The 15,364-nt window shown below is 44.7% G+C and overlaps 1 protein-coding gene across 1 annotated transcript; it reads left to right on the forward strand.

The window, feature by feature from the left end:
• Positions 1-1,589: 1,589 nt before the first annotated feature.
• LOC145879562 (splicing factor U2AF 65 kDa subunit) lies at positions 1,590-10,084 on the forward strand. Its single transcript, XM_082975526.1, has 10 exons — positions 1,590-1,698; positions 2,221-2,330; positions 2,516-2,667; positions 3,534-3,650; positions 6,114-6,252; positions 6,460-6,539; positions 6,870-7,010; positions 7,508-7,594; positions 7,869-8,120; positions 8,227-10,084. The coding sequence occupies exons 2-10, from the start codon at positions 2,309-2,311 to the stop codon at positions 8,359-8,361; spliced, it is 1,125 nt and encodes a 374-aa protein (XP_082831652.1). The 5' UTR covers positions 1,590-1,698; positions 2,221-2,308; the 3' UTR covers positions 8,362-10,084.
• The last annotated feature ends 5,280 nt before the right edge of the window (positions 10,085-15,364 follow it).

The raw sequence follows: 15,364 nt of genomic DNA on the forward strand, positions 1-15,364 counted from the left end.
ACAATAGAGTCACCTCTGGCAATGATAGGGGGTTCCCTCTAGGCCTACTGGTCGACTGGGAGGATATTGTATGAACATAAACATGACACCATGGCGAGTATGTTCTGTAGCTATTAAAGTACAGGCATGTATGAAATAATGTAACCATGGTCAAATAACTACAGTATGTTATTTAAATATTTACTAACTAGTTAATCACTCTATATTTTATAACCAGTTTCTAAACTAGCTAGTTAGCAATCGCTTATCATCACAACACAAGATCGCGAGCTGGATAACTAGCCGGTAGTAACGTTGTCTGCTAGAGTCCGCACTGTCGCAGCTGTCGTCCCAGGCACATTCGTGTGGCTATAACTAGCTAACCCATTGTTTAAAAGTAACGATATTTGTCACTAATCGGCCCTGTTTTGAGCCAGCTGACGTTTTCCAGTTCTGAATGTGTTGAAGTTGCCAGTGCCAATATTAATCCATGAAAAGTTAACATCTCTTGGCCATACAGTAGCTATATCCTATGAAAGTAAACACGTAACGGTGTCAATCCTCTTGCCCCCTGTACCATCTTCTCTCCTCCCCATCTCTATGGTCCTCTGTAGCTCAGTTGGTAGAGCATGGCGCTTGCAACGCCAGGATAGTGCGCTCGATTCCGGGAACACCCGTACGTAAAATGTATGCACGCATGACTAAGTCGCTTTGGATAAAAGCGTCTGTTTTAATTGCATAGCTATATTATTTTAACTCAACCGTTTTCTTTCCTCCCCCTCTGTTTTCTTTCCTCCCTTTCTGTTTTCTTTCCCTCCCATCCTCCCTCTTTCTATTGCTTCACCGTTCCTTCCCTTTTCTTTCCCTTCCTCCAGCGGAGAGAGGACAAGGAGAACCGCCAACCACCGTCGCTCCCCCTCTCGCAGCCGGAGCAGAGAGAGGAAGAGGAGGGAGCAGAGACAAGGACAGACGCAGCAGGGATCGCCGTGGAGACAGCAAGGAGCGCAGACCGAGAACGCAGGTAACTACAGCATTGTCTTACTGCACAACACTCAGGTGTGTAAGAGACCTAGTTACGAGCAGGTACTGGTTAGAGTGGGGCTATCTGCCACACCTGATGAGTGAACAGTATCAGGACACTTGGAAAATAAGCAACCCAGGCAACACTGACTGTACCTCGTAAAAAGTTTGCATCTGAAATAGAAAGCTCTCAAGCATATTGATACTACAGCATTATTCCTCTGTATGAGGTAGCCTACCTATTGTCCTGACAGTGGAGATGCAACTTTTGTGGCGGAAGCACCCACAGCAGACAGAGTTGTTCACACACATTGAACATTCAACACCTGGTCCCTGAAGTTGTTTTAGGATGCATTTGTTTTTAGTGGAAAGAGCCATAGCGTACACTTACTAGACCTCAGTGTTCTGTAGAAGATTCCAAATCGGTCCCTATCCCTAGGCCCTACTAGTAGATCTGAAAGGAGTGGATGTGGTGAGCGCTCCAGCAGAAGACCATATTGCTTATGCCTATCCAATCCTTTAGGATCTATGTGAAGTTCATACAAACAGTGGCTTGGGGCTAATTTCCAATTGCACTCTAGTTCCACTTCCTGCAGTGGAACTACCTGTGACCAGGGTTGGAGTGAAATGAAATGTGAACTCCTTCCAATGTCATTTCAGCTCACCATCCCAACAACAACCCCAAGAGATTGCTGTAAGGTAATACAGCAAACTAACACAGAGCTTGTTTCTGCATTATTACAATATCACTCGTCACTCTAGCAAGTGATCTTTCCTCTGATTGTGTACTATCCACTAATGTTTACGACAGCGTATTATATCCTGTGTATACCATTGTGTGGGAAGGTTTCAGTAAGGGGTTTCTATGGAGAGAGAAAAATGAAACTGTAGGGTCAACTTTGTAATAATGGGTTAGATTTGTAGGCCTTTGTGACATCATCCACTGTAAATGTCATTTAAAAGTAGTATTTCATTTGAAATCACTTGTATTTGTAAAATGTATAATACTGTAAAACATGAATTCAGAAGTGTAAACCTGGTGTTTGTCATAGATGGGTTAAAGAGAAGCTGTAGGTTTCTCTAAAGGTCTGTATAAGGCTTGACTCAGAGGACATCACAAGTAATGACTTCTATTTGTCATTTTACTTCATCTGTTTCTCCCTGCACTCCTTTGTTGGTCTTTCTGTCCTCACTCCTCCTGTCCTATTTTCTCTCCATCAGTCGTTCCCCGCACCGTGAAACGAAGAAGAAGAACAAAGTGAAGAAGTACTGGGACGTCCCTCCTCCTGGCTTTGAACACATCAGTGTGATGCAGTACAAAGCCATGCAGGGTAAGAGAGGAGGCCTCACTTCATCATCCTCTTCCTCTCTCCCTTGTTCTCTCTCCTATTTTCATCTACTCTATTCAACTCTTTGACCCTTGTTTGGCCTCATATTTAACTGAGGTCTTACTAATACTATCTTGTTCTGGAAGCTGTATGAATGTTGTGTTTTAAATGTGTGACTTCTCCTCAAGCTGCGGGTCAGATCCCAGCCACGGCCCTGCTGCCCACCATGACCCCAGACGGCCTGGCCGTGACCCCCACTCCTGTCCCTGTGGTGGGAAGCCAGATGACCAGACAGGCCCGTCGGCTTTATGTGGGGAACATCCCCTTCGGCATCACAGAGGTCAGTTAGCTCCTGGATGGATGTAGGGACAGAGATCAGAGAGATGTAGTAGGTAAAAGGAGATGCATGTTAACAGGGTTCTACAGTGCCGCCATTTTACTCGTATATGTGCCTGAATATGTAGCTGTGCGACCTGGAATTTTTATTTAGGAGGACCAGTGTGCCTAGAGAAATTAAGTATTCTAGCTTTTATTTCCTCAAATCTTTTTCATTGTGTTTTTAATGTCTTTGTTTGCGCCTACATTTTTCACGTGATCCTTGTAAAAAGTTCACCGTAGTGCCTTGACAGTTTAAAGATAGGGGGCGGGGCCATCTGATTCTGTCAGGTTAAGGCTAGGGGCGGGCCATCTGATTCTGTCAGGTTAAGGCTAGGGGCCGGGGCCATCTGATTCTGTCAGGTTAAGGCTAGGGGCCGGGGCCATCTGATTCTGTCAGGTTAAGGCTAGGGGCCGGGGCCATCTGATTCTGTCAGGTTAAGGCTAGGGGCGGGCCATCTGATTCTGTCAGGTTAAGGCTAGGGGCGGGCCATCTGATCCTGTCAGGTTAAGGCTAGGGGCCGGGGCCATCTGATTCTGTCAGGTTAAGGCTAGGGGCCGGGGCCATCTGATTCTGTCAGGTTAAGGCTAGGGGCGGGCCATCTGATTCTGTCAGGTTAAGGCTAGGGGCGGGCCATCTGATTCTGTCAGGTTAAGGCTAGGGGCCGGGGCCATCTGATTCTGTCAGGTTAAGGCTAGGGGCGGGCCATCTGATTCTGTCAACTAGTATTTCAAGCTCACGGGATCAGAGAGTGCATAATAAATACTGTTGTTGTTGGAGTGAGTCTTTTCCAGAGTATTGCCTCAATGTCTCTCCCTCTCCCTGTGTAGGAGTCCATGATGGATTTCTTCAATGCTCAGATGCGTCTGGGCGGTCTCACTCAGGCTCCAGGAAACCCCGTCCTCGCTGTTCAGATCAACCAGGACAAGAACTTTGCCTTCCTCGAGGTGGGTCTCAACACCCACTTGACAATACTCAATACTGGAGAAGAAATGTGACCTTCCTCAATAGTCCAAAACAGACTTCTTCTCAAATGAAATCCAACTTTATTTGTCTCATGCGCCGAATACAACAAGTGTGGACTTTACTGTGAAATTCTTACTTACAAGCCCTTAACCAACAGTGCAGTTCAAGAAGAAGAAAATATTTACCAAGTAGGCTAAAATAAAAGTTATAGTATAAAGTAACACAATAAGAAGAATCATAATGAGGCTCTATACAGGGGGCACCGGTACCGAGTCAGTGTGCGAGGGTACAGGCTAGTTGAGGTAATCTGTACATGTAGGTGGGGGCGAAGTGACTGCATAGGTAACAAACACAGCGAGTAGCAGCCGTGTACAAGGGGGGGTCAATGTAAATTGTCCGGTGGTGAATTTTATTAATTGTTCAGCAGTCTAATGGCTTGGGGGTAGAAGCTGTTAAGGAGCCTTTTGGTCCCAGACTTGGCGCTCCGGTAACGCTTGCCGTGCGGTAGCAGAGAAAACAGTCTATAACTTGGGTGACTGGAGTCTGACAATTTTATGGGCTTTCCTCTGACACCGCCTATTATATAGGTCCTGGGTGGCAGGAACCTTGGTCCCAGCGATGTACTGGGCTGTTCGCACTACTCTCTGTAGCACCTTATGGTCAGATGCCGAGCAGTTGCCATAGCAGGCTGTGATGCAACCAGTCCGGATGCTCTTGATGGTGCAGCTGTAAAACCTTTAGAGAATCTGGGGGCCCATGCCAAATCTTTTCAGTCTCCTGAGGGGGGAAAAGGTTTTGTCGTGCCCTCTTCATGACTGTCTTGGTATGTTTGGACCATGATAGTTCGTTGGTGATGTGGACACCAAGGAACTTGAAACTCTCGACCCACTCCACTGCAGCCCCATCGATGTTAATGGGGGCCTGTTCGGCCCTTTTATCTGAGCTTTATGAAATAATCTGACAGGTGAAAGTTAACCTCTATGGGCTAGGTGGGACGTGACCGTCCCACTCTATTCAACAGCCAGTGGAACAGCATGGCGTGAAATACAAAAACCTCAAATGCAATCATTTCAATTTTTCAAACATACGACTATTTTACACCATTTTAAAGATAAGACTCTCGTTAATCTAACCACATTGTCTGATTTAAAAAAAGGCTTTACAGTGAAAGCAAAACATTAGATTATGTTAGGAGAGTACATAGCCAAAAATAATCGCACAGCCATTTTCCAAGCAAGCATATATGTCACAAAAACCCAAAACACAGCTAAATGAAGCACTAACCTTTGATCTTCATCAGATGACACTCCTAGGACATTATGTTATACAATAGATGCATGTTTTGTTCAATCAAGTTCATATTTATATCAAAAAACAGCTTTTTACATTGGCGTGTGATCAGAAAATGTATTCCCACCGAAAACTTCCGGTGAATTTACTAAATTACTCATAAACGTTGACAAAATGCATAACAATTATTTTAGTAATTATAGATACAGAACTCCTTTATGCAATCGCTATGTCAGATTTTAAAATAGCTTTTCGGCGAAAGCACAATATTTTGCAATATTCTGAGTACATAGCTCAGCCATCACGGTGAGCTATTCAGACACCCGCCAAGTTCGAGCACACTAAACTCAGAATTAGTATTAGAAAAATTGTATTACCTTTGCTGATCTTTGTTAGAATGCACTCCCAGGACTGCTACTTACACAGGAAATGTTGTTTTTGTTCCAAATAATCCATAGTTATGTCCAAATACCTCCGTTTTGTTTGTGCGTTCAGGTCACTATCCAAAGGGTAACGCGCAAGTGCATTTTGAGACAAAAAAATTCAAAATGTTCCATTACCGTACTTAGAAGCATGCCAAACGCTGTTTAAAACAAATTTTTTATGGTATTTTTCTCGTAAAATAGCGATAATATTCCAACCGGACAATGGTGTAATCATTCAAAGAGGAAAATAAAAAACAGCGTGGTCGCATGAACGCGCATATCCAATCTTTTTGTCACCAGGCAGACCACTGAGAAACTGGGCTACTATACTCTGCCCAGAGACAGGAGACGCCTCAATCCGCTTTCTGAAGGCTTTAGTGAACCAATGGAAGCCTTAGAAAGTGCTACGTAACCCCACAGATACTGTAGTTTCGATAGAGAATCAAAAGAACTACAAATTCTCAGACAGGCCACTTCCTGCTTGGAATTTTCTCAGGTTTTTGCCTGCCATATGAGTTCTGTTATACTCACAGACACCATTCAAACAGTTTTAGAGAGTGTTTTCTATCCAAATCTACTAATAATATGCATATTCTCATTTCTGGGCAAGAGTAATAACCAGTTTAAATCGGGTACGTTTTTTATCCGGCCGTGAAAATACTGCCCCCTAGCCCAGACAGGTTAACCCTCTACCTTTGTAAAACCTGGTCTGTGTTTGTTGTCCCATAGTTCCGCTCAGTGGATGAGACAACCCAGGCCATGGCGTTCGATGGCATCATCTTCCAGGGACAGAGTCTGAAGATCCGCCGTCCCCATGACTACCAGCCTCTGCCCGGCATGAGCGAGAACCCCAGCGTCTACGTGCCTGGTCTGTCCGCCTGTCTGTCTCTGTCTGTCGGTTTACTGTCCAAACGTCTCTGGCTGCTTCACTCTCTATTTAGTTCATCTTTAAACCCTTCTTAGTCTGGCCTACTTGAACTATTTACCCGTCTCTATAGGATCAGACTGGATGTAGGCTGTTAATATCAACGTTTGGTTGACTTTGAATAACTTTTCTCCTTCTCTGTCTGTGTAGGCGTCGTGTCCACAGTGGTGCCTGACTCGGCCCACAAGCTGTTCATCGGGGGCCTGCCCAACTACCTGAATGATGACCAGGTCAGTGAGCTAACCTTAACCAGCTTAGCCTTCTAACCAGGTCACCTGCAGCCACATACTGGGGTGTGCTGGCTGCTCACCTCCCGTGACGTCTGTCTGGCCCAGTGAAAACCTCCTGTTTCCTCACATGCCTAGTCAATGCTGGACGCGGTTAGCAGTGTACTGGAGTAACACTGATGGAAGCCAGACAGCTTGAAAGACCTCCAATAGTCTGAGATGTTAAGTGTCCAACAATGTCTCCTCTCCTCGTCTGACTGTTCTCCCCTGTCCCTCCCATCTTTCTCCTCTGATCTCTATGGTAATCTCACCCCTTCTCTCTGTGTTCTCCAGGTGAAGGAGCTCCTGACATCGTTTGGGCCTCTCAAGGCCTTTAACTTGGTCAAGGATAGTGCCACAGGTTTGTCTAAGGGTTATGCGTTCTGTGAGTATGTAGATGTCAACCTGAACGACCAGATCACCATGGAGAATCAGGTAGCTAACCAACCCCTTCACTTTACTTCTTCACACACCATGTTATGGGTTTGGATTTGATCCAGTTTTTTATTTTTCACATTTTTGCAGTATCTCTTCACATTTTTAATTACTTGCATATCAATAAAAATGTGAATGAATGTTAAAGGGGAACTATATTGCTCTTGAGATATTATTAATAAAATGTATGTGTTTCATATATAATACTTCAGCCCCCACAGCAAGAGATGTAACTCTTGACAAAATGATTTCATATGGTTACACTCCCAATATTTCAGGGTAATCTGTTATGATTGAACTGAATTGCAGTAAGAATTTAATAAAACCTTATAAAAATGACCATCTTTAGAAAGGTAAAAATTCTAAATTCAGCCTTTGATTGGCTTCTTGAAAGGGAGAATTTTAATATATAGTGTAGAAGTGCATAGACCCTGGGGATTGTCCCTGCTGATGATTGACAGCTGTATTAACCACTTGGAGATGCCCTGTCCCCACAGGCCATAGCAGGACTCAACGGCATGCAGCTGGGAGATAAAAAGCTCCTGGTGCAGAGAGCCAGCGTGGGATCCAAGAACGCCACTCTGGTGAGACTGAGATCTGGGCAGGCTGGGAATAGAGTGCTACTGGAGAGAGGGAAGTAGAAGGTAGAGGGGAAACGCTTGGTCCAGGGAGCCTTCAGGACATCTGAGAAAGATACACTTGTGCAGAGGATCTTAGATAGAGCAGAGAGAGGCGAGGGGGAGCATATGTTGTGCCCTTGGGGCGGCCTGTGCTGTGTCTGTTTTACTTTTCCAATCCCTCACGGCATGTTCTGTATCCACCAACACTCCTTCTCCAACCCTCCTCTCTCCCCTCCAGACAAGTATAAACCAGACCCCGGTGACGCTGCAGGTGCCGGGCCTGATGAACAGCTCAATGACCCAGATGGCCGGCCTGCCCACTGAGGTGCTGTGTCTGATGAATATGGTGGCTGTGGAGGAGCTGGTGGATGAAGAGGAATACGAGGAGATCGTGGAGGATGTGAGGGACGAGTGCAGCAAGTACGGCCAGGTCAAGAGCATCGAGATCCCCAGACCTGTGGATGGGCTGGAGGTCCCTGGCACTGGCAAGGTGAGAGAGAGGGGCTTCTGTCTGTCAGCTTTATGACTATGCCTTTTTGAATGATCTCCATTGAACCTCCTTACATTTCCTCTCTCTATCCCCCTCTGTCCTATAGATCTTTGTGGAGTTCATGTCAGTGTTTGACTCCCAGAAGGCCATGCAGGGTCTGACGGGCAGGAAGTTTGCCAACCGGGTGGTGGTGACCAAATACTGCGACCCTGATGCCTACCACCGCCGAGACTTCTGGTAGAGGATGGCGACAGACGAGGATAGTGAGGGGGGTGGATTGCCATATTTCAAATCGACCCCTAACCCCCCACCATCTAGGCACTTGTTTTGACCTGAAAAGGTGTGAGCGACATAATGTTTCACCTAGTCCATCAGAAGGCCAGGTAGAGTTCAGAGAAGTACCCAGGGGTAGGGGCTGGGGATCCATTTGGTATTGGGCAAAAGAGAAGGGAGAGATGAAGGGTTTGTATTCTGATGAAAACCAAGAGGGTCATGGGAGGGAGGGAGGGGTGGGGGGGATTGAAAGATTTTTGTGAATTGTGTGTAGTAACAGGTCAGGGGTAAATGATTTTTATACTTTGAGAAAGAGATGGGTCATTCTGGTGGGGGGGGGGGGGGGGGGGTCTTGCCACACCTTATGGTTTGTATTTAAATAGGGGGAGCCTGTTTTAAGTACTTTAGGAAGGTGTGGAGAGGGAAGTGGACTGGTCTACTCTATAAGAGTGGTGGATAGATGGATGGACAGAGGAGTATTCATCATTTCATAGGGGGAGAGGGAGGTGGTGACAGTTTTTATTTGACCCACCAATGTAGATAACATGATCAGATTATTGTTGTGGGAAGGAAAGCTGGAAAGCTATTGACAGGATCAGATGGAAAGCTATTGACAGGATCAGATGGAAAGCTATTGACAGGATCGGATGGAAAGCTATTGACAGGATCGGATGGAAAGCTATTGACAGGATCGGATGGAAAGCTATTGACAGGATCGGATGGAAAGCTATTGACAGGATAGGATGGAAAGCTATTGACAGGATAGGATGGAAAGCTATTGACAGGATAGGATGGAAAGCTATTGACAGGATAGGATGGAAAGATATTGACAGGAATGGCCTCGTTTTGTGATTTTCCTTTCTTCTCAGATTTGGACCTTTACATTTCCTCTTTTCTTTTCTTCCATGTACATCAGACTAAGCCCCTCCCTCACCCTGTGTGTGTAGCGAGAGCGGGAGAGGCTGTAACTATACATAACCAACTCCAATGTCATATTGGACTCATTTATCTGAATGTCAGCTGTTGTGTATACTGTCACACCTTGCATTGTCACCAGGGCCAGAGTTTGAGTACCATACATTTTTATTACTGCCTGTGTCTCTTTGAAGGTTGTTTCTTTTTAGATTGAAACCTTTCATCTAGTGTGAATTTATCCATCGCCATTTTTAGCAGGCAAAATAATTCTGTCCCTACACCCTTACCCTTAAGAGAGACTGGGAGAGGGGAAAGGCAGGCTTTTGAAGTTCTGAATTGTTATTTTTGAGTTGTGAGTGGTAAATATTGGATTGGTGTTGAGTAGGGCTTGATCTGGTTCTGATTAAAAGCCTTAATGTTATTTTTCATGTCACATTCGAGAGTAAAATATGCGGAGTACTCATTCATGTCTGCTTAGCAAGTTTGTCAATACATGGAGTCATTTCATGCTTTGGTCTTTTCAGGTAATGATTTGAGATTGTAGTCAATATTCAAGTTACTATTGTATTGCTTTGTCTGGAATGAGTTTCTTTTGTTTTGCTTCCTGTTTCAAACCTACCTAGAATAGAATATCGGACCGCTCATACAGAAAGCTCTCTTTGGCCCAGTTAGTGTTTGTGTAACTTCTCACCTCAGCAGACAAAATAAAGGTATAAAGACTAATACCAATGTTTCCTGTTCTACTGCCCACAAATAAAATGCACTATTTACTTTGACCAAGTTATCAGGCTTTTAGTAACCATAAAAGTCAGGTAGTATTGTGTGATTGTATACCTCTTCTGTTAAGTAATGGGTTTGTTGTCACAGAGGGTGAGATGGAGATAAAAAAAAAAAAGAATCTCTTTAATAACTGAAGGGGAGTGCAGTCTTTTGGACAGGTTCTATTGGAATGTTCAACAAAATGTTCATACTCATCAAAAGGTTGTCCCTTCAACTGTATATATGGTCTCACTTCTTCCTCATCTCCCTCAACCTTTTGTCATTACGACTTCAAGGACCACTGGTTACACTATGGGGTTGAGGGAGTTCCCATGATGCTTTGTGTTCAGACCTAGAGTTGGGCAATACCAGTGAAATGTGACTTCCTCCCTTTCTAAAATTTACTTTTTAAATGTTACCATGTCGTTTTAATTTAATCTTTTTTGGGGGAAAATGTGAATTAATGGAATAAAAAATGGCTAAAACCACATGTAGTTTATAATAGAAGTGTGGATCTTTTATTTAACCTTTATTTAACTAGGCAAGTCAGTTAAGAACAAATTCTTATTTACAATGACGGCCTAACCCTAACGACGCTGGGCCAATTGTGAGGCGCCATATGGGACTCCCAATCACGGCTGGTTGTGATACAGCCTAGAATTGAACCAGGGTTTGTAGTGCCTTTAGACCACTGTGCCACTCGGGAGGCCACATAGTTTCTCGTTTTCAAAAGTTGCTGTAACAGGATTTCTGTTGCTCTCTGGATATCACACACTGAAAAGCAGGAGTTGACTAACAGTGCAAATAGACTTGGCTTGTATTTTTACATTTGACTCATTTAGCAAATGCTCTTAGCCAAGACTTCCAGTAGTGAGTGCATACCTTTTCATACTGGTCCCCCGTGGGAAAACCCACAACCCTGGCATTGTAAGCGCCATGCTCTACCAACAGCCACACGGGACTGATTTTGACTGTTTCTCCATTGAAATGTCAAGGTGACAGGTTCAGAACCACAGTACACATAAACCTGAGCTGACTGGTCAGCAGTATTCATGGGTAGAGGCTTGCCTAAGTGTCATGAAAACAGGTTGACACTGCAGCCTTCAGTACTCCCTCTATATCCACCTGGGGTTTATTCAGGAGGGAACAGCTACTGAAGTGTATAGTGCAGCACAGACATGACACTGGCATAGGAATAATGAACCATGTCTCTATACATCCCATGTCTGTTTGTGCCGTTGCACTCCACTGAGGAAGGCCAGCAATATGGTGCAATCCCTCCAGACCAGGCAGGTAGATGTTGCCAGAAAGCACAGAATCTAAGATCAGTTTTCCCACCCTAATCCCAAGAGGGAAAACAAGACTCCTTAGATCAGTGTAAAGGAACAACTTCATCCTACTCTAATGGGAATCAGTATAGAGACTCAGGGAAGATCTCAGTTGCATACTTCTCATGTCCTCTCTCCTCGTCTCCTTCTTAAAACCCATTGGATGAGAAAGACAGAGGACCTGCCCCTCTGACATTCTCCTCCAATGGGTTTTGAGAAGGAGACAAGGCGAGAGGATGCGAGGAGTATGCAATTGAGATATTTTCCCCTGTAGCCCACCATAGGAGCCCAGCCCAGGTAGGTCTGATGCTGCAGTAGTATATCCATGTACTGCTGCCCTCTAGTGGGAAGTCTACACCACTGGCGCTGGTCATTGTCATTCTACACCACGCCTCCCCACTGATCTTCATTCAGAAAGATGGAACGCTGCAGTAGCAGAGGGAGAGAGCAACTCTAAACACTACGTCAAGGGATGGAGGCTGTGTGCATGTGTGTGCCTGTACATGTTTGTGCCTATGCATGTGTGTGCCTGTGTGTGTGAAAGCAGAGCACAATTTGTAAATGCATAGGTTTAAGGTTCAGATTTCTCTTGTCATGACATCACAGAGCAGTAGATCAAACAAACATTTAGTGTTTTTACTCTTCTACGCAGTCCTTAGTTCAACTATAGAATATCTTACAGATGACATCATGCAGTGTGTGTGCGTTTCGTTGTGTGGCCGCGCTCGTGTGCGTTTTGGTGTACGTGCTTGCATGAGTGTGTGTGCGTGAGTGTGTGAGTGTGAGCATACATCACTCCGGTGGTGACAGGACTTGGAGTGATGTGTATATGAGAGTCTGAGGATGTTCACATCAGCACACCGTGTATTATAAAAGACCTGAGATTACCACTGTCTTCCTATCAGACCATATGAGGGAGGAGAGGTCAAGCCATACAGCCAGGACAGAGGCACAGTGCCAGAGTCCACTCTACAGCAACTAGAAAAAAGTTACGAAATAAAGCACACAAGTACAATTGTATTTTGACAGGAAAGCTAATTTGCATAGGCAAGATGAAATACTGTAGGCCACCTTTTATGATTGATACCACATTAATTCAATGCATTTCTATGTCAAATCTGTCAGCCCCCCCTTCCCCCATGCCTTGCGTGTTTCTGGACCCTTGCCCACCCACCCCGGGTGCTAGGAAAATGAATCCAGTTGAATGGATGTTTGGCTCTTCATCAAGCCAATATGCCCACCATATTGTCCACTTTCTGATAAGAATCATCACCTACAGAAGAAGTGTGTTGTTATGCTGCAATCCCAGGAAGTGGTGAGGAACTGAGATGACTGGTGACTGGGGGGAGGGGTGTTCCTGTCAGCCCCGTACCTCATTCGCCAAGTTCCCTGTGACTCTCTCTCTCCCTCTCTATGTTTATCTCTCTCTCTCTATGTTTATCTCTCTCTCTCTATGTTTATCTCTCTCTCTCTATGTTTATATATCTCTCTCTCTATGTTTATCTCTCTCTATGTTTATATCTCTCTCCCTCTATGTTTATATCTCTCTCTCTCTATGTTTATCTCTCTCTCTCTCTATGTTTATCTCTCCCTCTATGTTTATATCTCTCTATGTTTATCTCTCTCTCTATGTTTATCTCTCTCTCTCTATGTTTATATCTCTCTCCTTCTCTATGTTTATATCTCTCTCCCTCTCTATGTTTATCTCTCTCTCTCTCTCTCTCTATGTTTATCTCTCTCTCTCTCTCTCTCTCTCTATGTTTATATCTCTCTCCCTCTCTATGTTAATCTCTCTCTCTCTATGTTTATCTCTCTCTCTCTATGTTTATATCTCTCTCCCTCTCTATGTTTATATCTCTCTCCCTCTCTATGTTTATCTCTCTCTCTCCCTCTCTATGTTTATATCTCTCTCCCTCTCTATGTTTATATCTCTCTCCCTCTCTATGTTTATCTCTCTCTCTCTATATATCTCTCTCACTCTCTATGTTTATATCTCTCTCCCTCTCTATGTTTATATATCTCTCTCTCTCTCTCTCTACGTCTCTCTCTCTCTCTCTCTATGTTTACATCTCTTTCTCTACATCTCTCTCTCTATATATATATATTTACATCTCTTTCTCTACGTCTCTCTCTCTATGTTTACATATATTTCTCTACTTCTCTCTTTATGTTAACATCTCTCTCCTCTCTATGTTTATATCTCTTTCTCTCTCTCTCTCTCTCTCTATATATATATATATATACTGCTCAAAAAAATATAGGGAACACTTAAACAACACAATGTAACTCCAAGTCAATCACACTTCTGTGAAATCAAACTGTCCACTTAGGAAGCAACACTGATTGACAATACATTTCACATGCTGTTGTGCAAATGGAATAGACAACAAGTGGAAATTATAGGCAATTAGCAAGACACCCCCAATAAAGGAGTGGTTCTGCAGGTGGTAACCACAGACCACTTCTCAGTTTCTATGCTTCCTGGCTGATGTTTTGGTCACTTTCGAATGCTGGCGGTGCTTTCACTCTAGTGGTAGCATGAGACGGAGTCTACAACCCACACAAGTGGCTCAGGTAGTGCAGCTCATCCAGGATGGCACATCAATGCGAGCTGTGGCAAGAAGGGTTGCTGTGTCTGTCAGCGTAGTGTCCAGAGCATGGAGGCGCTACCAGGAGACTGGCCAGTACATCAGGAGACGTGGAGGAGGCCGTAGGAGGTCAACAACCCAGCAGCAGGATCGCTACCTCCGCCTTTGTGCAAGGAGGAGCAGGAGGAGCACTGCCAGAGCCCTGCAAAATGACCTCCAGCAGGCCACAAATGTGCATGTGTCTGCTCAAACGGTCAGAAACAGACTCCATGAGGGTGGTATGAGGGCCCGACGTCCACAGGTGGGGGTTGTGCTTACAGCCCAACACCGTGCAGGACGTTTGGCATTTGCCAGAGAACACCAAGATTGGCAAATTAGCCACTGGCGCCCTGTGCTCTTCACAGATGAAAGCAGGTTCACACTGAGCACGTGACAGACGTGACAGCCTGGAGACGCCATGGAGAACGTTCTGCTGCCTGCAACATCCTCCAGCATGACCGGTTTGGCGGTGGGTCAGTCATGTTGTGGGCTGGCATTTCTTTGGGGGGCCGCACAGCCCTCCATGTGCTCGCCAGAGGTAGCCTGACTGCTATTAGGTACCGAGATGAGATCCCCAGACCCCTTGTGAGACCATATGCTGGTGTGGTTGGCCCTGGGTTCCTCCTAATGCAAGACAATGCTAGACCTCATGTGGTTGGAGTGTGTCAGCAGTTCCTGCAAGAGGAAGGCATTGATGCTATGGACTGGCCTGCCCGTTCCCCAGACCTGAATCCAATTGAGCACATCTGGGACATCATGTCTCGCTCCATCCACCAATGCCATGTTGCACCACAGACAGTCCAGGAGTTGGCGGATGCTTTAGTCCAGGTCTGGGAGGAGATCCCTCAGGAGACCATCCGCCACCTCATCAGGAGCATGCCCAGGCGTTGTAGGGAGGTCATACATGCACGTGGAGGCCACACACACTACTGAGCCTCATTTTGACTTGTTTTAAGGACATTACATCAAAGTTGGATCAGCCTGTAGTGTGGTTTTCCACTTTAATTTTGAGTGCAACTCCAAATCCAGACCTCCATGGGTTGATAAATTGGATTTCCATTGATTATTTTTGTGTGATTTTGTTGTCAGCACATTCAACTATGTAAAGAAAAAAGTATTTAATAAGATTATTTCTTTCATTCAGATTTAGGATGTGTTGTTTAAGTGTTCCCTTTATTTTTTTGAGCAGTATATATATATATATATATATATATATATGTGTTTACATCTCTTTCTCTATGTCTCTCTCTCTCTCTATGTTTATATCTTTTTCTCTATGTCTCTCTCTCTCTCTATGTTTACATATCTTTCTCTACATCTCTCTCTCCCTCTCTCTCTATGT

Source organism: Salmo salar, chromosome 05 (genome assembly GCF_965601325.2).
Source record: "Salmo salar chromosome 05, fSalSal1, whole genome shotgun sequence".
Classification (NCBI taxonomy): Eukaryota; Metazoa; Chordata; class Actinopteri; order Salmoniformes; family Salmonidae; genus Salmo; species Salmo salar.